This window comes from Impatiens glandulifera, chromosome 2 (genome assembly GCF_907164915.1).
Source record: "Impatiens glandulifera chromosome 2, dImpGla2.1, whole genome shotgun sequence".
NCBI lineage: Eukaryota > Viridiplantae > Streptophyta > Magnoliopsida > Ericales > Balsaminaceae > Impatiens > Impatiens glandulifera.
This window is the reverse complement of record NC_061863.1, coordinates 62,810,023-62,837,806: the sequence shown is the minus strand read 5'-3', so window position 1 is coordinate 62,837,806 and position 27,784 is coordinate 62,810,023. Positions and strand designations below refer to the sequence as shown.

The 27,784-nt window shown below is 29.5% G+C and overlaps 2 protein-coding genes across 3 annotated transcripts; both read right to left on the bottom strand.

The window, feature by feature from the left end:
- Positions 1-283: 283 nt before the first annotated feature.
- LOC124925315 (histone-lysine N-methyltransferase ATX4-like) lies at positions 284-9,463 on the bottom strand. The gene is given in 25 exon segments (XM_047465284.1): positions 284-717; positions 823-923; positions 999-1,073; positions 1,142-1,228; positions 1,302-1,391; positions 1,583-1,639; positions 1,738-1,827; positions 2,085-2,292; positions 2,876-2,940; positions 3,518-3,622; positions 4,247-4,392; positions 4,846-4,970; positions 5,375-5,474; positions 5,566-5,671; positions 5,945-6,080; positions 6,525-6,605; positions 6,714-6,802; positions 6,893-6,961; positions 7,086-7,154; positions 7,244-7,348; positions 7,721-7,934; positions 8,016-8,071; positions 8,152-8,893; positions 8,895-8,970; positions 8,973-9,463. Coding segments are annotated over 25 exon segments (3,249 nt in total). The 5' UTR covers positions 9,139-9,463; the 3' UTR covers positions 284-626.
- Positions 9,464-11,409: 1,946 nt separating this feature from the next.
- LOC124926897 lies at positions 11,410-13,471 on the bottom strand. 2 transcript variants are annotated; one of them, XM_047467216.1, is made up of 4 exons: positions 13,258-13,471; positions 12,039-12,542; positions 11,802-11,945; positions 11,410-11,727 (listed from the first exon to the last, which is right to left on the bottom strand). In XM_047467216.1, exons 1-4 carry the CDS (start codon positions 13,363-13,365, stop codon positions 11,638-11,640), a joined length of 846 nt encoding a protein of 281 aa, XP_047323172.1. In that variant the 5' UTR covers positions 13,366-13,471; the 3' UTR covers positions 11,410-11,637. The 2 variants fall into 2 exon arrangements, with proteins under 2 accessions (XP_047323172.1, XP_047323173.1); XM_047467217.1 differs by having other exon boundaries at positions 12,039-12,527; positions 13,258-13,466.
- Positions 13,472-27,784: the final 14,313 nt, after the last annotated feature.

Genomic DNA, 27,784 nt, shown 5'->3' with positions numbered 1-27,784 from the left:
CATGGTGACCTGGCCTGGTCGAATTGGGAGAGGGTAATGATGAAAGTGGAACCAGCTACAGAGGTAGAAATCTCCATGAATGCTCTCCATTCCAAGGCAAGCTATACTACTCTTCTTCATGTTTTTTTCCATACTAATCCCCCACCCCCCTTGGAGATCCCAATCTTCTACAAGTGCTTAAATGAGCAAGAAAGAAAAGGTTTCCTGGATCTTGATTATCCTTGACAAACTCATTTTAAATAAAACAAGGAAGATTATATAAAAATTAGTTCAAACACAAATCCTTAAAAGTATGAAGAATTCTTTCTATATATATCTCTTGCTGAAGAGAAACTGAGAGTCAAAGCAAGTAAAATAACATAAAAGACTACTACTAATTTACACAAGAATGATGATGCTTCCAACAACCAAAAAGGACAGATATCTTTTAGTATAAAAAAACAAAATTACAAAAAACCAATCTGGCCAAGGGTGAGAGAAGAAGAAGAAGAAGAAGGGGGTTTCCGTATTAAGGTTGAGTGGTGGTTAGAGCTCCTTGGGGAGAGAAATAAATAATGGTGGTGGTTTGTTTGTTTGTTTGTTTGTTTGTTTCTTTTTTTTCTATTTTGGTTTCTTCTCTTTTTCTTCTAGTTCATGAACTTCCTGCATGTTGGAGCTTTACACAAACAAGGCACTTTAAATTCATCACACTCATCCGGATCAAATAAGTAGTCATACCTGCAAACAAAACAAAACAAAACATCGTGTAATTAAAGATCCAGAAATAAGAAGATATATGTCAATCAAAGAAGAAGAATCAAAAGAAAGAAGAAGAAAGTGTACGTCAATTCATCCCCAGCAGACACATTAGTCTTGGCAATCAGCACAATCCTGCTCTCATCTTGACCCACACTCATAATTCTAGCATAGCAGTTGGGCATGCACTGCCAACAAACAAACAATCAAACATCATCATAATATATTCGGGATGAATGGATGGATGAATGATAATCTCTTACTGAATGGTTGATCAAACGAGCAATATTCCCTTTGTCTGTAGCATCCACCACAACTTCTTCACTTATCTTGAATAGCTGCATGTTTTTCCAACCTCTTACATACACAATTCTCATTTTTTACAAATCAAATAATAATTACTTACATAGCAATCTTTTCCTTGTCTACGGTACATTCCTTCCCTCAGATCTGCAACACTGCGTCTAACCTGTTCACCACGATATTCAAGAACCTACAACAACATTTACATACATTCCCCAAGATCAGTATATGATAAGATACATGGATTTACCATAATTACGTACCATTTCTCCTTCTTGAATGTTCCTACGTGCAAATAGACCCCATCTGTGGATTCCTGACCTCCCAAAGCATACTCGATCATTTTCAGTTTTCTGAATTCCCCAAATGGTACACAACAGACAAAAATTAATAATAATTACATGTTTAATATATGAAATGAAGTTAATGGAGATGCATGCAATGATCACCCATGCATAAATTGCAGATGCTGATATAATTTGATGCTTCAATTACTACTATATATAAAATGAAATTATGTTTTACAAGAGGTGGAAGAAATTACTTGCAAGTGATGCAGCCGTTCTCTGAAAGTGGTAAAAGCTTTTGGTTCTTCAATTTTCTGACACAAACAGTATATACCATCAGCTATATATATATATATTGATTGATACATATACTGAAAACGAAATGAAGAAGAGGGAATAATAAATTATTTACTCTAAAACTGTTCAGTCTCAGCATCACATTCAATGAATGATGACAAGGTCTCCTTATCCAGTGAATAATGGCCCCCACTTCTTCTGTCCTCTAGCAATAATTAAAAAGGAAAAAAAATATATTATATAAATGGAACCTCAAATCTTAAACAGAACCAATCAAACGCTAATGTAATGTGGTGAAGAACATCATAGTCAAACTAATTACATATTGAGCATCTCCTAATGCCCCATAAGATTCACAAAATTCTATCAAGGTCTCATGATTATTACAGTTTAATAATTCTAAAATAATCAGAACCCAGTCATTCGGCAAACACTTTCAGATGAAGAACCTGAAAGCAATACCTTATTATTGGTTCTTCTAAAAATTCGACATCTCGCTGCAGAAAATGGATCAATCTCAGTAGTCTCCACAGTTGAAGGAGCCTCTTGAAGTTTCAACCTATTGGCAATCAACCTTGAACCTGTGCGTTTCTGCTCTTGGAGCAGATTTTTGGTGGAGAAAACCCCTAGAGGAGTCTGTACAATTAGAACATTGTCTGGGTTTGGTGCCCTATAAGAAGAAAAGGGAGGATGGGGATTATTGAAAGAAGGCATGATTATGAACAAGAACAAAACTGTGTAACTAAGAGCTTGTTTTATGTAGTTTTTTTCCTTAAAATGAGCCACTTTTAAGGGGGAAAAAATCGTTTGATGAATAAATGGATTATTAGAGTTAAATGACTAAAACATCCAAGCTCGTTTGATGTTGTGTTCATATCACATTTTATATATTTTCAAACATCTAATCAGTTAATTCATCAACCAAAATACTAAAATACTTTTACTTTATTTTTATAAAATTTAAATTTTACAAAAGGATATTATAGGTAACCAATTAAAAGCCCAAATAACCTACTTTAACATCATTTTTTATTTTTCAAAAACCCAATAAAAATCTTAAATAACCCAACATAGGACAAACTCTTTTTTTGTGTTTTAACATTTTAAAATGTTATAAAAAAAATAAAAGGTAATTTAGTTGACGATTTGATTGATCACATGACTAAATAATCATATGCATGTTTATCCTTTTCTTGAAGGTTCAAACTTTGCAAACCCGTACTTTTAAGCAAACATTAGGAAAGTCCTTTTACCTGTGATAGGCGCAATATGAAACCATTTTAGTGATTTGCTTTCCATTTTTCTCAAAGCAGTGCAGCTGCAAATTAACAACAATTATCAAATTTAAGAAAAATAAGAAGATGATGAAAGCGGAAAGTATAGATCCAATTTTGATTTATGGGAATACCAAGATAGAAATCTCCATAAAGTGATTTCTCAATCTCGTATCCACCCATGAAAAAAGTAACAATCAAATCTTCATAACACAGAACATTCTCCATTTTAGTAAAATCTTTTAAAAATGAACAAACCAGGATTGAACCAGGATAGAAACAATCAAAAAGAACCCTAACACCAAATACATGGTCCATTTACAGAAAAAACAATACATGTGGTCCATGGATAGTATTAACATCTACTTTTACAAGAGGGCAAGACTTCGACATCAAAGCAATAGCCAAGAATTACGAGCAAACAAAGCAATAACCTAGAAAAATATTGTCAATATAAAAAATTATCTTTGCATGTTTCTCTCCTTTTCTCCTTCAAAAAAAGAACTATCATGTTTACGTTATTCATCCTTCTACAAAAGTTAAAACATGAAGATCAAGTTGAAATTAATCATTCTAGGTCCCTGGGCATTTGAATGGTCTTATTCTGCTCAAATGACTTACCTCCATACGATATCCAGCTCTTGATGCACACATGGCATGGAAATGGGTGGAACACTTACAGCACTGTGTGCAGGAACCATGAATTTGTTTACAAACAACGCAGATCTGAAGCAAAATATGAAAAATATTTGTTTATATTCCCAAACCCAACTAAGATGATATAAAAAATGATCGCCAAATACTCCTAAATAAGAAGAAACATAAATGGATTCATTATATTTTCAGTAGCTATATTCCCTAGTCTCAACTCAACCAGCCTCTTTTACGAATTAATTTGGGTCTTCTGTTGTTGGGGTAGAAGCAATATGCTTAGCAGCCATAATTTCATTTGGTCAATTTTACTTCTCCATTCAGCTAAATCAAGTCCAATGTCTGTCTTAGTGTAGAACATGATCATATCATTCATAACTACTACAACTATGATCTACTATCCCTACGGTTCTACAAAATTCAGTTAAGGAAAAAAAAGGAAAAGCATTTGAGTGAAAGAAAATGTATTGATTACTATTATTTATATCTATCTATCTATATATATATATATAATGAAAAACATATATCTGATGATGGTATGGATTTGAGAGTTACATTTAGAAGTCATATTTATCAATTTTGCCCATGTTTACTATTAAATCACCTTCCTTGGAGGTTAACAAATAATTGATGCAATTAGAAGCAACTAAAGCAGAAATAAAATAAGGATAATAGCAGAATCTTTCAACTCATGATTACCTTTACAAAGAAACTTGATGGAATTCTTAAAATTCCAACTGCAGGTTCCATCTTTTCATCATTGGAAAAAGCAACTTCAGGTCGAAACCAAGCACAAGTAACATGAACCCATAATTCTCCGACATCAGTAGGTTTCATAGCACCTCCTAAAAGAAGAAAAAATGCCATAACTTCTAGGTACCAGCTCTCAAGATAAAAGTCATGTTCTTTCTATTCAAATCCAGAGGTCAACAGATAATCAAAGAAAGTTCATAGTGGACTTAACATCATCAACTAACCCATAACAGATGAAGTTTTTTCATTATTTATAAAACCCTACATACAAGGTACTATACGACTATTATTGTAAGCAAGTCTCAATTGAGAGTTGGTTTTAAGCAACTACACTAAATTCTGGGGTTCAAAGCAAAGGCACTGCTTTTGAGAAAAAATGACGTAATTTTCTTTAAAAAATTATTCAATATGTGAAGCACATTATCTATCCTTTAGACAATTTCAAAATAAATTCTTAGTAGCATATGCTTCAGAGATCATGAAATAAATTAAAGAACACCAAAATTTTAAATCTATAATGTAATTTCATTATAAGGAGTTTCTACCTTTCACAGGACAGAGGCAACACTCGCGCTTCATATCTGGTGTCTCACAAGCTCGGCAAACCCATGAAGTGAAATCTTTCACATTCCTTGCACCATAACATTCTTGGTGTACAGCTATTTGGCATCTGACAAGAAGTAATAATATCTTTTGAGTGTTTTTTTATGATGCATCCATTGACGTGATTAAATCCAATTAGCTAACTCCTCTTAACAATCTTTACAAAAGGTTAATGACCAGATGATAACACTTGTTAAGGTTAATTCAGTACACTAGGTGCACAACTAAATGTTAGACAGAAACATTGGTAAATCCAAACCATGTACTAAAATTAAAAATTTCCTCACAAGCAATCTTCCCAAGATAAGCAACAAGGCTAAGAGCAACTAATCATAGTTGAAAAAACAATGTGGTTAAATGGTAAGGAATCTACCAGTGACTTTGAACCATTATATACGACTATGATATATCAAGATAATGGTATGTCTTTCTTTCACATTGTATGAAAAGAATGTGAAAACAAAAGCCAACCTTATGCATATAATAATTTTGTTGTACTCCCAATCTTCAACCCATCTACAGACAGCACATCGTTCTGTTGTCCACTTTGCGTAAACAGGCTCGTATTTCTCTGTCCAAAAGTATAGGAGAATAAAACAAAGTTACTTTAACATTTTTTAATCAAATAATGATAGTCCTCAATTGTTAAGTGCTAAGCATACCTTGTAAAAATGATAGAAGCTTATGCTTTAGGAGCTTTGATGAAGGTCGTTTCTTAGTTTTTGCTGAAACAATACTACGTGAATGAAACTCTGCGATTTGTAGCATCTGTGTATTGAAAAAGAAAAAAGGTGACATATATGCTACATATTGTTCTGGGACTAATCACATAAATGCGTCAAAATATTCTGTCATGGATTGCAATGGAATAAACAGAAAGGTAATTAAAAAGAGATATAGTAGAGAAATAAAAAGAAATTGGGGGACAAGATTCTGGTAATATACAAACAGCTCATATGTACAAAGCAATGTAATAACAAAAGTGGATACACGTTGATAACTTGGCCAAGGAATATAATGGAGGAAACGATAGATACGAACCCATTGCTCCAGTGCTAGCATGGAACCTTTAACTCGCACGCTAGTCTTCCAATTTTTGGCTTTGGAGCCTGTATGTCGCTCCCATTCGCTAAGGCTCTGTTTTTCTGAGCCACATAACCCACAATTACACACCACCCTACCATGACAAGGAAAACGTAAAATTAGTCAAAGAGAAATAAATAAAATAAGAAACACCAGATCTTTAGTAAGGAACATCCGGATTGGCAGCCCTGGCCATTACTGCTGTCCAGAAAATAGGAAAGTGGGCAAAGATTCATTATATATTATGGAATTCATTTCAAGTATTACAAGGGCTCATAATATTATGGAAATCATTCAAAGTATTACGAGGGCTGATAATATTATGGAAATCATTCCAACTATCAGTAGAAGAGTGAGCATTGGTTTAAATGGGTAAATTGTATAATTCAAATTTTGTAACTGCGAGTGAAAGTTAAACAAATAAACTCCAATCTTACTGTTAAAAAAAAGGACACCTGGAAAAATGGGGAAAAGTTAAATCACTTTGTCCCTATTATGGAAAATTGCAGCATCTAGTAAACAGGTTATAGATACTTACAAGTGAAGACTTGGAAAATATGTGCCTTCCACACCAGAGCATACAACAGTAACATTGTCAGGAAGTGTGTTCTTATTGTTTCTGCAAATATATTTTTTGTCTTATATAGAAGGTATAAAGAAATCTGACATGTAAACTTCAGTATAAATATGCGAAGAAGCTACAAGCCTTAGATAAAAAAATTCTCACTTGACTTTAGACTGCAAATCTGAGTCTGACAACTCAAAATTGGACCTTGCCCTGCACTCCGGGCAATTGTAATCCGAGGAAACATGATCCTAGAAAATAAGGTTAATTGTCATAAATCATACTTACAGAGTTAGAGAAAAATGCTCAAATCAAAGCGGTAGATAATTATGATTTTATACCTTCAGAAAGCTGCTATGAATTTTATCACATGCAACATGTAACCAACCTTTACAACCATGGCATCGTACCTAAGTCATGAGAACTTATATTCTTATCACACAGATTCTCGTAAAACAAAAGAGAACAGGAAACTGCACAAAATAGAGCTATATATAGTAACTAATACAGCTACACCTGAGACTAATAACTTACCCAGCTACTACTGTCCGAATTATGCCGGATCTTCTTACATACACTACAAGAATGCTTTAATTTTTTCAACTGCAAAGAAATGTAAACGTAAACATCACATAACTAATTTGTATGATGAAACTAACATTTAGAAGTGAAAGTAAGGCAAAAACCCTAACCCTTGCACAGGACTCGCACAGTCGGCCTCCTGGAGTTAAATCCTTCGATTTACAAGGATATTTATCGAAAAGACTTGATCCGCAGCTGTCACATTTCTTAGTTGTCTGCAGAAAGATTTTTCTTTAGGAATAAAATGTTGAGACAAAATAATTGCAAGAATGAGCACTGGAGCTAAAAGGATAACATTCCTTGCATAAAAGTAAGTATTGAGCAATTTGCGAACAAAGAGTTACGTAACTGTCCTGAGCGAAATCAATGGTCATTTTCAAACCATTAAATGAAAAGCATTTATCTGGTAAAAAACTACTTTCTTTTTTAAAACCATGTTTTTTAGCACAGCATCTCACCAATAAGACCACAAAGATATGCTCGAGATTTTCAGTTATTTATGTAACCAAAATATCGCCATTTGCGCCAAAAGGAGATGGGGAGAGAGAGAGAATGAGAGTGAAGAACAGAGAGACAAGCCTGATCACCTGCTTCTGAGTTTCAGATTCATTATCCTGATCTGAAGCACTATCTTCCTGAACCCTATCTCGTAGAGAATTTAGATAGTCCAAATTTCCAGCAGCTGCATTAATCTCCACCATCAACATCTCATTAAAGCCTTGTTCGGCCAAAAAGGCCTCGTCAATTGCAGACCGTAAATCACTGGGCTTGCTATCATTCAAGTCAGTCTGTCCCTGGAATCTATATAAACAAATGTGTTACGTTCAGAACATACAAAGGAAGACAAGCGCCGCCCAAATAAATCCGCAATATCCAAAGTACCTGTCTACATAATCAAGGAATGGAAATACCATTCCACGTTTGACCCAAGCATAATCCTGTTCATATGAATTCTTTCTTCTTAGTTGAAATAACGGGGCTATAAATAAAAAGATTGCAAGAGTGATTGATTATTTACCCGTTGTGTTCCATTTCCCGAATAGCCGAAAAACATCACACATGCTGCCTTAACAACCTGGAAGGTTAAGACCTGATGTGGAGCTTCTGTTTGTGGATCAAGAACAACAGCTGGCCAAGCAGGATAATTCTTCCCGGACATTGCCCAAACTATATCTCCCGAAACAAAATCCTCAGGCCCATAAAACCCTTTTTTCCTCTCTGTGTCCTGTAGTGATCCATCGGTATAAGTCAATTCTCTAGGGTTTTCGAATTCTCCATGGGGTAAACTCTCTGTCTTAATCGATTGCTTCCGGCATGGATTAAGTGAACTACGGGAAGTAAAATGCAGATCTTTCCTGTAACTGAAGTTCTTCGACCATGAAAACGCCTTGTCTTCTCCTTCCTCAGTAAAGTGTGGGACTTTTGGACATTGGTAGGGCACTCTGTCCTCCCCGGTACGTTCCTTACTAACAACATGTCCTCGGATCTTAGGGTTCTTCAAGTTGAATTTCTCTTTGTTGGGAGTAAACTCAGGATCCAAATTCGAACCCTTATCACCACCACCACCACCACTTTTACCCCTTTCCTTCTTCCAATTATCAATAACCGAATCATTAAACCTAGACGGCAACACCTGAACTCTCCCTCTCGAAGTCCTGACCAATGCAGGACGTGAAGCCTCCACTGCTGCCGTATCATTTCTCTCTCTAAAGCTCACTACTGCACTACTACTACTAATGAGTTTAGGCTTCTTCTCCTCCTCCTGGACTCTCCGGTTCGAAACACCATTCCGCGACGGAGGTGTTTCTCCGTTGAGAGGTAGATAACCGGTGAATGAAATTATACCGGCAGCGACTTCCCCGAGAAGATGAAGAGGATAATATTGACTAAGTTTGCGTCTCTTCCTATTATTACCAGATTCTTCATCTTCCTCAATACCAGAGTCACCAACTCGGCACCGCTTGAGAGTCGGCATTACCGATTTGAAGTTACGCTTGATTATCATCTCTCCTAAAATAAAAACCTTGTCGAAATCCCAATCCCAATCCGAATCAATAATGAATCAAACAAACCCCTAATTTCCACGATCCCTGAGCCCTAATAATTCCGACCGGGCGAGCGAGCGAGCGAGAAAGAAAAAGAAAGTGTTACCTCCGAACGACCGACGAGAATCGAACCCCGAAAACTCAACCGGAATCGCAAAGGATAAGAGAGAAAGCGGGAAGATTGCGATTGACTTTATGTAGTATATGTATATATATATCTCCTCCTTCCTTTCTTCCTTCCCTGTTCTTTAAATTAAAAACTGCTCACCCCCCAGAGTAGTCGATGGAGAAGATATAACAATAAATAAATAAATAATATATAGAGAGAGAGAGAAAGAGAGAGAAAGATTGTATTTTTAATAGAAAAACGCAGTCCCCATTTCTAAGAAAAGTTTTTACACCATTTTTGAGAAGGAGGATTAGCCCTTCCGCCACGAAAGATAAGTAATAGAAAGGGCCCTGAGCCAGGTTGTTGGTGGTCTTGGACCGAGCCATCAGATCAGCCATTGGTGGTGGGTGAAGATGGGAAAATTGAATGGAATAGTAATATGATTTTGGGATTTGGAACATAGCATAGCATAGCATAATAGCATAGAATAGCATAATAGCAAAGGGTTGCATGCAGAGAGGAAGAAGAAGAAATTAAGTTTATGTAAAAAAGTTACCATTTTTGGTGTACTGTGATTAATTAGGATCAGAGTGTGTGTGTATTGTTTTCGTGACTTTGTCCCTTTTTGGTACCAAACCAAATTAATCATATTCAGGGAGGGCACTATGGGACAGGGTATAGTATACTCTCCGGTCGCCGGCGCCGGCGCTGCGAGAATAGGAGGAGGAGGCAATATGAGTTCATCGTCGTCCAAGTGAGACAAAACAAAAGATGGCAGATTTTTGTTATATTTTTATTCCAACTTCTCTTCTATCAAACCTCTCAAAACATAAAGGTTTTAACTTTTCTTTTCTTTTCTTTTCTTTTCTTTTAGGGCAGGGCACAAATGACAGATGAGAGAGAATCAGCCGCCAAGATAATCAAAGTCAAAACTATATATATATATATATATATGACAAGAACTGTTTTTTTTTATTTAAAAAAATAAAGTTAAAAATTTTAAATTTAAAATGTTATAAATGGAATTGAAGAAAGAATTTGTCTTATGCATCAAATATTTACAATTTTAGAGTTAGGTTATAATCTTGTGCAAAGAAATGAAATCAGCTTTTTAGTTGTTTACAACTTTACATCGGATGTACAATATTTTATCAGATGGCTTCATTTTTAGGTGGCTAAATATAGGATGTCTTGGAAAGCTACTACATTTTAAGCCCATGGTATTTTGGGCTTATTAATGGGCTGGGCCTCTAGATTCTTTTAAACACTAGCAGGTTACCCTATTTTAAAATATGATACTACATAGTTGTATACTTTTCTTCTAAGGTTTATCCTATTTTAAAATATTAAACAAATTATAATATACATGTATGAGAAATAAGGTTACCCTATTTTTCTTTTAAATACATGTGCATACATGTATGAATTATGATACTACATAGTTGAACATATTTTTCTTTTAAGGTTACCTTATTTTAAAATATTAAACAAGTAATAGTAAAAATATTTGTTACAATAAGAAATATATATATATATATATATATATATATATATATATATATATATATATCAATAATTATGTTTTTTCTGTCCTTTAGATTCTAGTTAGAATCATTCAACAAATACAACATGACCCAAAAAGGAAATGGATTTGAAGGCTCTTGGTCTTTACACATATGTGATATATGAGTATATGACCATTTAATTTATTACATAATAAGTATTTATGGAAGTCCGTCTCCAAAAAATACAACTGCACACTGAAGATACCACAGGACAAAAACCCTTATCACTTAGTTTTCGACTTTTCGGGTTCATGTATATGTGGCGACCACGATTTTATCGGTCCGCTATTATGTTGGGCAGTAAGGATCGGAGAAAGGCTATTTTCAATAGCTGTGTCCAAAATATCTATACAAACTCAGGTCATACTGGTATTCAAAGTTTGTCTCGATTTGCTCTCCCTATTAGATCACTTAACTTGTAACAAGAATACTATATCAATAAATGAAATTCACGGAAACGGGAAACTACAGTTTGCATGTACACAATAAATGAGGGGAAAACACTATCAGGCAACAAGTAGATCGATCACAACCAAACCATATACTATATGGGTATATATATATTAATAAACAACTCACTAACATCTTTTTATTGCATGGAGATATTTACAAAACATTACTTGACTATGGGCTACAGAGATGGATAGATTATTATTACAGAAATAAACAGATGATCAGGTAACTCTCGGGGCGATAGAGAACATTCTTATTGAAAACTATTCTAAACTTTTACTAGAACCCCCTCCATTTCAGAAACATTTTTTCAGTCATACATTTTATTGCTTCTAGTTCTTGGGAATCTCATATTCTTCTGTCTTTGCGAATCTTCCACGAATCCTCGGTTGGCTATCAGCAAGAGCCTTCCTGCAAGCGTACTGTACCAGAAAACATTAGTATATACTATACATATATCAACAATAATATAGTGTAATTGAAATGAAAGAAGTACCTTGATTTTCCTGCCAAAGTTTCTCTTTGTCTTTTTGTTTCTGTATCTCGAAAGCTTTTGCAGGCGCTCTTCGCTTGTGTGGTTGCAGATGACATTCGGTTGTCCTCCAAGGGGGGAATTCATGTTGTTCACATTACCAAGAGTCTGTCATAAAAAAAAGTATTAGAGTAAGTGACCTTGAAAAATGTCTAAACTCTAAACTGAACCCCATGCATTTGTTGTTTAAAGCTATAGTACCTTTATATCGCCATCACTGTATGCTCTTCGCATGCCATAAACAGCACCAAGATCCAAACCAGGAAAACCGAAAAAGTTTGGACCAGTTGGATTACCACCATGGAGCCAGTAGTCCTCCATTGAACTCAAACAGTCAGAGCTAACGCTCTTCTGAATGGATCCTTGGCAGTTAACTTCTTCAGTCCCTTGAATATTTGGAATCTTGATGTCGAGAATATCAGATAGTGATGTCTCCATAGCCTCCATCGCCAACATACCCTTCTCACATTCATAGAAAACCTCGCTCTGAATCGACTCAATATCAGCTGCCTTTAAGTTTAGAGTTTTGGAGGATAGTATGTCTTCCCCTGAAGACATCATTGAAATGACAGCCGCAACAGGATCAAGACCCATTGCAGTTTCTTCCAGAATTGGTTCAGGGGCATTAAACAAATCTCCTTCTCCTCCTAAATCATAATCTGAAACTATTGAGGTCCGTTTCAAGCTCCCCTGCACCAAAAGATCCTATCAATTTTTACTCAAAAATTAAACTCTGAAGATCAAAATCCACATGAATCAGTACGTCAAACCCACAAAGATTCAAACTGGAAATTTCTTTATGCTCTGAGAAAGTGCAGAAAGGAAAACACCAAATTCAAGAAACTTTTATAAAGAGAGTATTCCCCTCTTTCCAGAATCAGTTTTGACACCAAAAAACGGGCAATAGAAAGCTGAAGACTATTAGCTTTTGGGTTATCTTTTTCCCTTCTTTACTAGTGGGTTTGAAAAAGCAAACACTTAAACAACCCAGTTGACATCAGTATTAGATATGAGATCCAAAACAATACCCAAAGCCACTTATGTCTTCTCCAATGAAGAAAAAAGGGGAAAAAGAGTCTATAAACAGAAACCCAGACGTCATTTCCATTCAAGAATAAGAAGGTAAGTAAAAAGAGGTAAAAGGCGCACTTTTGTAACATTCTTTTCAGATCTAACCTGTGAAGAACAAATCATGACATTCTTCTATACATGATGAGAGTTATTTTGTTGCAGAGACTTCAAAGTCATCGTAAGATAAACAAGTGATCGATTATAAACCAATTAGAATATGAAAAACCTAAAAGCCCTAAAAAACACTAAATATGAGAAACGATCGGTGAAGAGAATGACAGTAAGAGAATCAAACAAAATGGAAATGAATGAAACCGAAAAAAGAGATTAGATTGGAGAGAGTCCGTACTGTTGATGGGGAATTGGATTTGTGAGAACGGCAGTAGTCATCGAGCTGCTGTAGCTCGTGCGAACAGCTCTGGAAGTAAGGGAACATTAGACCCGTTTCTGCATACATTCCTAGACTTAGATTTGTTTCACTTTTTATGTGTATGTGGTTTCGCCTTTGGGTTGGGAAGAAAGGGAGGAACTTGAAACAAGAGAAATCTCTCCAATGAAGGATGGGAAACCCTTTAAAGGGCCCAGAAACATTTCAGAGCAGAGTGGCAAAGAGCATTAGTATTTTTAGAGAGAGAAAAACAGAATCTTCCTTGGAGTTTGTTCGGTACACGCTTTTTCAAATAAACCTCAGATTATTTGAAAAATCTTCATTGCTGCTAATTTTGATGTATTAGGCCTTATTCTGACAGGTTTAATTGTTAATAATAAAATAATATTTTAGATATAATATATTTTAAAAATATTTTTTTTTAAGTTTAAAAAATGATTATTAATTAAACTAGAAAGATCTCGATGGGATGCACATCAATAAAAATATATTGTTACAACGTCCCGCGTTTATTAAATTTAGTGTTGAATTTAAAATATAAAATGTTATTAGCCTAATTGGTTAAAGAGTTGTACTTATTTTGTTAGGTTGCGAGTTCCAAACATATCTATAATATTTTTAATTTTATTTTTAACCGTTTAAGTTTATGTGCGGGTCAACCCAGAATCCGACTCAAGTATCCATTTACTCTCACATATATATCCAAATTAACCAAAACTCTCGATTTGAACATTTTTAAAATTAAGCATCATTATATATTTATATATATATATAATTAAAAAATAACTCATTTAATATATGTGAGGAGGGAGAAAAGAGTAAAAAAATTTATTATTATTTCAAAAAACTCCCTTAAATGAATCTTCTTTTGTCTCACTTCTCATTTCTAATTTACTTCTTTATTAATATATATATATATATATATATATATATATATATATATATATTTTAATACAAATAAAATCCTATCCGCTCATACAAAAATTTAATATTACATTTACAAATTATTTAAAATTTTAATATTATAAAATATTTTAATTAATATTAATAATCGATTCTGTATATTTTAATATTTTATCACAATTCAAATAAAATTAATATATATATATATATTAATTATTAAATTTAAATTTATATCATTTAATTATTTTCTTATTAGTTAGATTGTTAATTTATTTTTTATTAATTATTTTCTTATTACTTAGCTTTTCAATTGTATAAATAATTTAAAATTATAATATATATAAAAGTAAATTATAATTATTAATATATGTAACTTATATATAATTTGTAAAAATTAATAATTAGTAAAAGAATATATTAATATATGTGAAATTATATAATTTTAAAAAAATTATCATTTATACATTTTTATTTCAAATATATATATATATATATATATATATATATATATATATATATATTATAAATTCATTGAAAAAAAAGTGAAAGAGGTAAACAAATATGAATTAAGATGGAAAATCTTTATAATCCTACGAAAACCACTTATTTATAAACATTATTTTTTTTTAATTCCCAACAAAAACTGTAGATATAAGATCATTTTCAATTTACAAATTCATTTTCAAACTCAAAACTTAATTCATCTCCATTATAAAAATTATTTCTAAACTCTAAAGAAATTTATTTTTACACTAACATTTTAACCTTATTAATATTATCTATATATTTATCAACTTTACATATTTAACCTCAATCTTTTCTCATTTATTTAATAAAATTAATTATATATTAATAATTAATATATAACAAAATAATACATTTTAAAATTATAAATTTATAATTTATAAAATTTAAGTTATAAAATATAATATTAAAATATAAAATATAAAATTATATAAAAAAAATAAATATATATAATTAATACATATCAATAGTGCTTTTTACATTAGGATGGTAAAATAAATACAAACTAAAAAAAATGTTTATCCATATATACAAAATGAAAGGACTTATTTATAGTTTTGAAAAGTAAATGCGTTTGTGAATAGTAATACTTAAATATGGGTATTTTAGGGAGAGAAAATGGCATTTTCACCGTTTTGAGTGTGGGTTCGAGGGTGGTGGGTTTGGGTTTTTAGGGTGGGTGGTCTAAAGGTTTGTTTGTTGTTGGTTATTCAAGGGTTTTTTTAGTTTTTTTTAAATATTATTTATGAAAAAATATGTTTTTATAGTTTTTAATTATTCTTTAGTAGTATAATATATATTATATATTTTTATTATAAAAAATAAAATAAGAGTATTTTGGTATTTAATTAATAAATTAAATGATTAATCGAGTAATTAAATTATTAAGAAAATATGATATATGGATTCTGAATAAAAAAAATTCAAAAAAATTAAGATCAAACAATCTCTTAAATAAGATTTATTTTACTTAAAGTTATTCAAATTCATTCTAGGTGGTTATTACTAATTTTATTGTCATTTGAACCCTTTAATTGCATGGCTTTAAGTAGAATCAGATTTAAGGACTTTAGTATAGAGTAAGACTAGTTGGTTAGTTCGATATTTCCGTCTTTGTTGGTTGTATTTGTGACTTAATATACTTAAAAAAAAATAAAAATTAAGAATGACATATAAAAGTTGAAAAATGATTAGGGAATGGAATTTGAGAGATAATTTGAGAAGGAATCACGTGGCCTAACAAACAACAAATTTTATTTCTCTTCTCTCTTTATATTTTATCATTTTCCTTAAGACACATCATTCCTCCATCATCATTTCTCATAAATTCCTTACCCTTATCCCTCTTCATAAAAATTAAAAAAAAAAAAAAAGGAAGGGTGAACAGTTGAGTTGTATTTTGCATTGTGGTTTATTACCATGCTTAGTAATTTAAGATAATAATTTCAATTTTTAGAAGAAAAATAATCTTATTACTAAATAAAAAATATTAAAGTTAAATTACTAAAATAAGTTTAATATTATAAAAATAAAATAAATAATTTAAATGGGTAAAGTTAATAATTGGAGGGGTTTAATAAAAATTGAATACTAAAGTACTAAACCTGCTCATCATGTACTAAGCAAGTACTATGGGATACTATGTAAAATAATGACAACCCAACCAACAAAACATAAATAAACCATGAACACCAATAGATTCTGTTTGGTAACCTTTATATAACTTTATAATTTTGTCTAGATTCAAATTTTGATACGCCTTCAAAAAATTCGTCAAGGACATATTTACTCTTTCAAAATTTCGAGATGTAAATAACTTCTTTTTTTACAAATTTTGAGTCATAAATAACTTTTATTTTTTATTGTTTTAAATGATTCAAGGAGTGAAAACTCTAACTTGTTAAATGAGTTCTATTAGTATTATTTTTTTTATGTAGGACTATTTTTTTTAGGTGGAAATGATATGAGTGTACGTAATCATGTTTTATTTATTTATTTTAATAGAAAAAATTAAAATTATCACCTCACAACTATAAATATAATCAATCTAATATATTAGAGATATAATATAAAGATAATATATCTGTAAGATATTATTACAATATGATAAATTGTGATAATATCAATATTATATTATATTATTTTTTTATAAATCTAATTTAATGTCTACATGAGAGACATACTTTATGTAATTTAGAGATCATTCAATACAATCTTCTTCTATATTCTTACATAATATTAGAGACTATGTAAGAATATAAAAGGAGATTGTATTGGATGATCTCTGAATTACATAGGGTATGTCTCTTATATAGACATTAAATTATACTTATAAGAAAACTAATATAATATAATATCGATATTATCACAATTTATCATATTGTGATAATATCTTGCAGATATATTATCTTTATATTATATCTCTAATTTATTAAATTGATTATATTTATTAATATTCACTTCAACTTAAGGTGTTTTAATCCCACCAAGGTAACTCAGTGGTAAGAATCGGTTTAAAAGATTAAAATGTTACAAGTTTAATTCCATCTAAAAGCATTTTGAGTTTAAGCAGAGACATTAGTGTCATGCTAGTTTTTAAGTGACAATTAAACTCGTGATCTTTGATCTTTTATGAAATACTCTTTGACAAAGTTATGTAATACAATGGTTTGAATTGTAAAAATATAAGACATTGACTTATTTAGGTTATACAATTTCGAGTGTAATTGATTCATCAAATCTACATTTATATATAAATCTTAAATTCATTAAGAAGATCTAGATACAAATATTTTTTTATACATATTTAATCTATGGGTACTTGAAGTGATAAATATTTTATATAAAAGATAAGGCTCGGTTTTTACTAAGAACTATATGATTTTAAACATATAAATTAGATTTAATTCTATATATATATATAATAATTTACTTATATGATTTTCTTCATAGAAACAAACTTCCCTTATTTGGTTTGTAAGAATATTTCTATACAATGAACTGATCGATGGAGAAATAGTTGTTGTATTTTTTTTATTATTATTATTAAAACAATTTATTTTTCACAATTTTGGAAAGAAGATGGGTGCATGCCAGCAATACAAATGCCTTCGTAAGTGCTGCATCCATATTTATTTTTCTCTAATATTCTCCAATATGTTCTCAGATAATATTATTAATTCCGTCTATTCAATTATTTTTGTGAACATTATTATTATTAATTTAACTTAAATTCCTACTATTGAGCATAATGTTTTATGACAGCAGAAATAATAATATAATAATTTAGTAACTATATTAAATATATTTGTTTATCAGAAATTAACGTTCACATCAACTTAAAAGGCTATAAATATAAATCAAGTCTTTAACATTTGATATATTAAGATATAGATTGATTTCCGTCATTTAAGATGGGTTATTGTACATCACCATTTTCAAAATAACAATGTTAAAAAAGAGAAAGATAAAAGATAATAAGAATTTGTTTGATCTTGAATTTTACATTTTGTTGTAAATTTTTAAAAAAATAATATTTATTATTTAATAAAAATAATATGTTATTTAAAATTTTTGTAAGATGAATTACTAAAATATCTTAAAAGGAGATCTGAATTTTGATATATATATATATATATATATATATATATATATATATATATATATATATATATATATTTATATATTTATGTTCAATTTAATCAATAAAAACTTAAATTAATTAGGTAGAGCATTGTGCTACTAGTATAAAAGTTACACATAATCTTTTATAATCTTTTTTTTAAAGTTATGCATTGTACTGAGAGACAAAAGGGAATTCTCTTTTATCATTATTATTATTTATTTATTTTTAAAATGGTCATGTGTATTAAAAATGATTTTTTTTTAATTTAATATTAAAAAAATACTTAATAAATTATCGAGCTCATAAATTCTCAAAAAGAATGATTAACTCCTCGATAGACTCTACTGCTTTCCTGAACGAATCTCAAAAAACATCATAATATTAATAGTATTATGAATTATACGAATTGGACGACAATAATTATTGAAAATTCGACGATTTCTCTCTAACAAGATAGTTCACCAAAGAATAATTTGGATTGTAACACAAATATGTAGGTATGTCATATCAGTTGTATTAATCCAAATTTACCAACAACTATATAAAGACTCGGGTATCACCCAATAAATCCATTAATACTTCACAAAAAACTTAAAATACTAATCATCTTCGACAATGCAAAATTAAGTGAGTTGTCGATTCAACCTCTTCTTAACACATACGATTAACCATACTACAACTTTTTTCATGCATGCATGTATCCCATGTTAGAATCATCATTATTTTATTATTATTATTATTATATAATACTAATTACTTAATAAAAATATTGTTTTAAAACAGAGCACCTGTTCATCCTTCAAAATCTCACCATTAATAATAATACAATTAAAAAAAAATGAGATCTTAAGAAAAATATTAAACTTCCACGATTTCTCTCAACAGTAATAGTATAATAATGTCCCACTTACAAACATTTTGTGTCTCGTCACCACATAATATTTCAGAAAATAGTTTTTTTTAGGGTATTTTAAAATAAAAGCTTATTTGATAATTTTAAAAAAAAAAAAAGTTTTTTTTTATGTTTATATACCAAAATTTTTTTTTCTCTATATTGTATTTTTTTAATGAATTAAAGAGTAATTTTAGTATTTTAAAATAAAAGAGTAATTAAGGAATGAAGTGATGGTTATGTTGTATGTAAATATTCTTAAAAAATCCTAAAACCCAAATATCAAACAAACTCAAAGCATTATCTTATTAAAATAAAATAAAATAAAACAACAAATTTTATTTTAATAACTTTTATTACAAAAACAACTCTTTTAAAAAATGCTGTATATTAATTGTCAAAGTCATTATAGTGTGCCCCAAACATAGAAATATCTTCATTAATTTATAAAATAATTTGAGGAAGAGGAATTCTTAGGGAGTTTGTTTACCATCTCGGATCTAAAAAATATATATAAAAATTGTAATAACGTGACATTATCTTCTTATTTTTATATTTTTTTTAAATAGCAAACCTATATTTATTTACTCGTTTTATCAATAATTTTCCCATAATTTTCTTAAGTCCAACCAAATATTGTTTCAAGAACACTTCAACTATAATTTCTAGATCAATTATTATTAATTGAGAAACTGATATTTTCTAATAAAACATAGAAATAAGGCAAAAAAAAATTAAATAATTTACACCTAAATAGTATTTGAATTTGTTATTAATTCAAAATAAATAACTATAGTAGAATCATAAAACCATTTCAATAAAACACTAATAGTGATCTTACAAATAATTTATAACCTAGTAAAATATAGTATTGTTTTAATTAGGAACTTATTTGATCTCGAAATCAAAATATTATTTAATGAAACAATAAATTATTTATATTAAATTATTAAAATTATCATTTAAAATAAAGATAAAGAATATTTTTATTAGTAATTATATAATTGTTCAAAATATACCTATGATGTAATTAATAAAAAAAATGAATAATTAACTAATAATGACTTGAGATCGATTAAAATAATTAAAAGGTATAAAAAAAAACTTGTTAATATAATGTATTTATTAATAATAAAATGATTAATATTCTAGAAAATAATGAAAATATTCATTTTTTATTGGCTGTAGAGGGTGACCTTTTTTTTGTCACGTTTCCTTTGACAAGCAGCTCATGTGAGAATGACTTTTAATATATATATATATTTAGGAAAGAAATTAACAAAAATAAATGTGTGGCAACACGACAAAACAAACAATTATATACAATTATTTTAAAAAAATTTTAAACAACTAAAGATCCAATCAACTATTTATTTAATTTTACTTTTTAATAATGGTATCATGCTAGGTTGACTTTACAATTATCATTTTAACTCAATTTAAGACGTTTTGAGTGAGAATCGAACTTTGACTTCAAATTTCTTAAAACCAATCTTACATTTGAGTTAGATTCAACTATATATTTATTAACCACATCAATTAATCAACTTATATAAAAATATTATATGTTTTAAACACACACTTATACTTATATTATAATATATTTTTACACAAATAATTTCAAATAAATTAATTTTAATAATTAAATTTAAACTAAAAATAACCCTATATCATACATGATCTAGAAAAATCAATCAATCTAGACTATGACGGTAATTCCTGACGAAATAGATAGTTGTAAAAATAATGTGGTTATTTAAATTATCTGGAGAGAAGAAATATAATATTAATTGATGATAATTTTGAAGGTTGATGGTTTTTTATTAAAAGAATTAAAAGGGTGTTAATATATATATATATATATTAAAAATAATAATTTAAAATAGAGTTTATTTTAGTTAATGAATAGAGTGAAAATAGAGTGAAATAATGTTTGATTGTTTTGAATTATTTAAATAACCTAAACCAAATAAGGCCTTGAATAAAATACAAATTCAGACGAAGAAAACCCTAACAAATAATTTTATATCTACGAATTACAATCGACAAAATTGAAACTCATAAATTTAATTTAAAACGTTTTTAGTAAAAATCGAATTTATAATATTTAATTTTGTATACCTATATTGTGCATGTTCTTGAAACTATACTATATGATAATTAAATATATGGCATGGTCCAGAGGAATATGGACAATCAGAGATGGAATTAGATTGGAAAAGAAAGTAAAAGTAAAGTAGAATTATTTGTGAGTTTGAAGAGGATGAGATGTGAAAGCAGCAAAATATGTTTGCCCACTTTCTTTTGCTTTTCTTTATTTTTTATTGAGAAAAAATAATTGTCCAATAAAGGAATGTGAACTCTCTATTGGCTCATTGCCCACCCTTTTCACATCCATTAATATATAAATATTTCTAAATTCAGCACACAGTCAGTGGGAATTATTACACATTACATAATAATAACTAAATACATTTACTATGTAATTAGGACTGAGAATAGACTTTATTAGGACGCAGTGGCAGGGACGGATTAAGGACCAGGTGTAGTGTGGTGTGGGCTAAAATAAAAAATAATTTTTTTTATATATAAAACGGATAATTAAAGGTAAGTTTTACCATTTTTTAATAATTAAATAAATAAAATAGTGAATTCTATTAATTTTTTTTAATAATTAAGGTATTATGTCACATTTTAACCATAATTTTTTTTTTCGGGACGGACTTCAGCCCAACCGAGCCCCTACATAGATGGGTCCTTGCGCAGTGGTACATATATATCTTCTCAAGCCGAAACTATTCAAGAATCAATGCCACAAAATATCAAAACTGGTCAAGTCATGTTTAGACGATGAATAAAAAAATTAGAGTTAAGGCGGTTTAAAAAAAATAGAGTTGGTTTTAAAATAGATTGAATTGGGATTAAATAAAATGAATAGAAATTTATGGATTAAACGCAATAAAGGTGGACATGTATATGCCTCTTTATAAAAAAATAAATAAGTAAATAATGATTTATTTTTAAAAATAAGGGGTCATGACACTTCCTATATTAATTTTTTAGGTGAGCTTAAGCCAACCTAAGCCCTAAAGTAAATTGGTCCTGGTCACGGTTGATCTAGCCGGTTATGAGTTTTCTTGTTTTTGATTAGTGTTATATTTTTTTAATTTTTTTGGAGTGATATATGGATAACTTCTAATAAATTATGCCTTAACTTACACAATTTTTTTTTATGAATTTTACAATTTGTTTGTGATATTCGCGACTAAATAGATACAAACTTGTATGTTTAAAAAAACAACTAATTACATCACCAACTCAATTTGGATAATCACTGGGTCCAAAACATCATGAACACTAGATTCATGGCAGCTGATCTATTAAAAAAACAATAAAAACACATCTTATAAATGGGTAGACATGTTGTTGATGAAGAGCTTATAGCCCTGTTTGAGATAAATATATTCCTTTTTTCAAAAGAATGACTTTATTTCTATTCTACTAAAAAGTTATTCCAAATTTCCTTGCTTATCTATCCCAAACTAATATCAAGGTCAAAATCAACAAAGTCCACATCATAGTTCCTTTAAAAAATTGTAATTAGAAAACAAATATATAACAAAAGAATGATTTAATTTTTAATAAGAAATGTTGAAGAGTAATTAAATTTAATTATTCATATAATTCAAGGCTGATGTGCACAACTACCTTTATTATTAAGATGTTATTTAAATAATGATTAACTTTAATACTACGGTTAAAATAATGTTTTGTCTTTTAAATTATGTATCATATGTTATTTTAAATAATATATAATTTATTACAATTTTCAAAACCATTGGAGGACCACAACAAATTTAAAAAAAAATATTAATTATTTAAATTTTAACCTTTCTATAAGAACTGAAACATTTAAATAATTTATAAATTGTTAAAACATTCATAAAAATAGAATTTTTCCACTTTCAAATAAACCCAAAACGAAATTACTCTGCTTTTTGTCATTCTCTAGTTAGCTGCATTGGTGTTCTCCAATTGTTACCCAACACGTGGCATTTTTTTTTTAGTGTTGAAACTTGTTGGATGCAAAACTTAGGCCAGGGTTTTTAAAAAAATCCAACTAAAACCAATTTTCCAATCAATCACTTCTCAACAATCACATCACTCATTTCATTAACCAAAATACTAAAATACCCTCTATTTTAAATTATTATTTTTTAGTTTATTCACATATATCAATACCCTTTAAGTCTTTTTACCTAAAATAATCATCACTTCCTCAAAATCACCACCAATCATTATTTTTTTCTCCCTCTAGGTTTTTTAAAAATCCCCAATCCGAACAAGGCCTTAGTTGACTTTGAAAAGGCATATGGAATCTTTATGTGCTTAACACGTGACTTTTATTTTTAATATTATTATAGTTGACTTAGCTCCATTTCTTTATATATAATTAACTTAGTTGAGAAATTAATTTGTTATATAAGAAAAAAATGACAACTTTATTGTATTTTGTAATTGGATGTATATGTTAAAAAGAATATAAATTTTTTTAAATCAATGAAATAAAGTTAATGTATACCATTGTGAATCCCTCCAAAAAAAACAAGCTATCAATTAATAATGAAAGAGAAAGACTTTGAAAGTGTATTCAACTCTCCCATCATTATAATTATTATTATTATAATAAGTCTTTTTATTAAATTTGATGATTTAATTGTAATTGGAATTAGAATTGATATTTAATTATAATATAATTTATATATTAAAAATTTATAAAATTGTAATTTAATTTTATTTATTATGTTTCAAATAAAAAAAATTAATAAAAATATTTTTAATATATATTATTGAGATAGTAGTTGACACAATTGTTTAAAGGTCAACAATTTTATTTAGAATTCGATTTTCATTAAAATATATATAATTTAGTTTCACATTTTAACAGATCCAGCGTTTAACTTAAGTAGGACAAGCACATTCAATCACCGAAATCATTCACCTAAACACAATATTAGTAGGGACACGACACGAATACACATATACACACGAAACGACATAAACACAACTAGTCAATGACCTAAACTACTCAACTTTATATTAAATATTTTCTCTAAATCTATTTACATTCTTATTTAATTAATAAATTATTTAATTTTATAAATGTAATATATATAATTTAAATTAAAATACTAAATTAAATATTAATTAATATAGATTAAAATAAAATAAATTATGAATAGAAATATAAGTCTTCTACTAATTTTTACTTTTATTAATTAATTAATTATTTTTTTATAATTTTAAATTCTTTTATAATTTTAATTATTATTAATAAAATAAATAATAAATATAAAATAATAATTTAATTTTTATAATATAATAATATATTTTTATAATTCTACCCACCTTTTCATTAAATTATTATATAATAATATATATATAAATATGTTTATAAATCCATTAAATTTTACCTAACTTTCTCATTTTCTTTCCCAAAACATTCATATTAACATTTTAAAAAAAAAAAAAAAAAAAAAAAATTTTTTAAACTACCATCTCTCTAAATCTATTTACATTCTCATTTCATTAATAAATTATTTAATTTTATAAATTATTAACTAATTTTATTTGGATAATTGATATAAGTTTTAAAACATATTTTAAATAATTGACATTTAAATTATTATTTATGAAACAGTACATATTAAAATTTATATCTACATATTTTATATATTTAACATATTACATAGTTTTTTACTAAATGACATATTTAACGCATATAATTTATGAAATTAATTTAAAATTTTAAAATTATAATAAATTAATTAATTGTCATATTTTATAAATTTTACTAACAATATAATTTCATATATATAAATAAATAAATAATTAACACGAGTGAGTTAGAACACGACATGACAGGCATAAAATTGGGCATCAACACGACACGATTGGGTCGAAACTCAAGTCGGAATAACACTAAACACGAGTTAACACGACACGAATAAACTCATTGACACGAATTAACACAACACGAAAAGAATCGTTAATCAAATATTTTAAGTGGGTCAAAACACAACACTCATAAGATTGAGACATGACACGACACGATTGAAAATCTAACACGACTTGTCTGAGTCGAATACGATCGTTTATGCACGTTACACAACTCTAAGTACGTTCAGTCTATATTTTTTGTGTTAATAATAATTTTTTCATTTAAAATTTGGACTCTAACATTTTCTCTCAAATTTCTTTCAAATTAATTTATTATTAATTATTTTCATATTGAAGTTGTTATATAAACCATAAAAAAGTTTAATCAATTCTTGAATAAGAAACACGAACAAGAACAAGGCTAACACCCATTAGCTCTAGAGTGCTTTTCTGATATATTAAAGCCTGCAAGAAATACAATTTTAATTTCTATATTATAACATAACGCTTTCATTCGTAAAAGATCCTAACCGGACGTTTATGTCCAAGGAAGTAAGTTATATTTATTTTTATAAAATTTAAATTTTAATAATTCAGTTATTTGTAAATAACTTTGAATCATATTTTATTATATACAAATACATAAGCGTGTCGCTGTGAGACAAACTTTATAAAGTTCTCAACTGCCATTACTAGTGGGAGAAGTCGTTGTAATGTGAGTACATTTTTATTTAAAAATAATCATTTATATATATCGCACAGGTGTCTAACTTTGTTAATTTAGTTTAAAAAATCTTATGCGGGAAGTCATGACATGAATATTATATGTCCACCTAGAGCTGGGCAATGTGTTAGATCAACACGATACAACAATATATTAGTACAGAACGACACGGGCAACTGCAAAATGAAATTCAAGAGCACCGTAGAGTGCTAAACTGCCTTTTGAGAAGTGTTAGAACAATGGATCCTGCAAGGAAAGAAGCGCGCATTCGCGCTACCAGAGAGCGCATAGAGGGTTTGGAGACGAGGCAGCAAGCGCTGCGGGCGGAGCAGGAAGACCTAATTGTGCGTGCTGTCACCCGCGGTCCCCGGGGAGACTAGAATAGAAGAGTCCGTCGATTCTTTTTAGTTTTAGAAGGTTTAAATTAAATAAGTGTCTGGAGACTCTTTTTAGTTTTAGAAGGTTTAAATTAAATTACATCTGAATTTTTTTAATAAAAATTTTAAACCAAAATTTTTCTTAATTTAGAAAGTAACACGTCGAACTAGAGTTGAGCATCATGCATAAACAGTTGTATTCGACTCGGGCAAGTCGTGTTACTCTCAATCGTGTCGTGTTGTGTAATGTCTCAATCTTATGTTAATTTAGTTAAAAAAATCTTATGCGGGAAGTCATGACATGAATATTATATGTCCACCTAGAGCTGGGCAATGTGTTAGATTAACACGATACAACAATATATTAGTACAGAACGACACGGGCAACTGCAAAATAAAATTCAAGAGCACCGTAGAGTGCTAAACTGCCTTTTGAGAAGTGTTAGAACAATGGATCCTTCAAGGAAAGAAGCGCGCATTCGCGCTACCAAAGAGCGCATAGAGGGTTTGGAGACGAGGCAACAAGCGCTGCGGGCGGAGCAGGAATACCTAATTGTGCGTGCTGTCACCCGCGGTCCCCGGGGAGACTAGAATAGAAGAGTCCGTCGACTCTTTTTAGTTTTAGAAGGTTTAAATTAAATAAGTGTCTGGAGACTCATTTTAGTTTTAGAAGGTTTAAATTAAATTACATCTGATTTTTTTTAATAAAAAACCGAAATTTTTCTTAATTTAGAAAGTTAACACGTCGAACTAGAGTTGAGCATCATGCATAAACAGTTGTATTCGACTCGGGCAAGTCGTGTTACTCTCAATCGTGTCGTGTTGTGTAATGTCTCAATCTTATGTTAATTTAGTTAAAAAAATCTTATGCGGGAAGTCATGACATGAATATTATATGTCCACCTAGAGCTGGGCAATGTGTTAGATCAACACGATACAACAATATATTAGTACAGAACGACACGGGCAACTGCAAAATGAAATTCAAGAGCACCGTCGAGTGCTAAACTGCCTTTTGAGAAGTGTTAGAACAATGGATCCTGCAAGGAAAGAAGCGCGCATTCGCGCTACCAGAGAGCGCATAGAGGGTTTGGAGACGAGGCAGCAAGCGCTGCGGGCGGAGCAGGAAGACCTAATTGTGCGTGTTGTCACCCGCGGTCCCCGGGGAGACTAGAATAGAAGAGTCCGTCGACTCTTTTTAGTTTTAGAAGGTTTAAATTAAATAAGTGTCTGAAGACTCTTTTTAGTTTTAGAAGGTTTAAATTAAATTACATCTGAATTTTTTTAATAAAAATTTTGAAGCGAAATTTTTCTTAATTTAGAAAGTTAACACGTCGAACTAGAGTTGAGCATCATGCATAAACAGTTGTATTCAACTCGGGAAAGTCGTGTTACTCTCAATCGTGTTACTCTCAATCGTGTCGTGTTGTGTAATGTCTCAATCTTATGTTAATTTAGTTAAAAAAATCTTATGCGGGAAGTCATGACATGAATATTATATG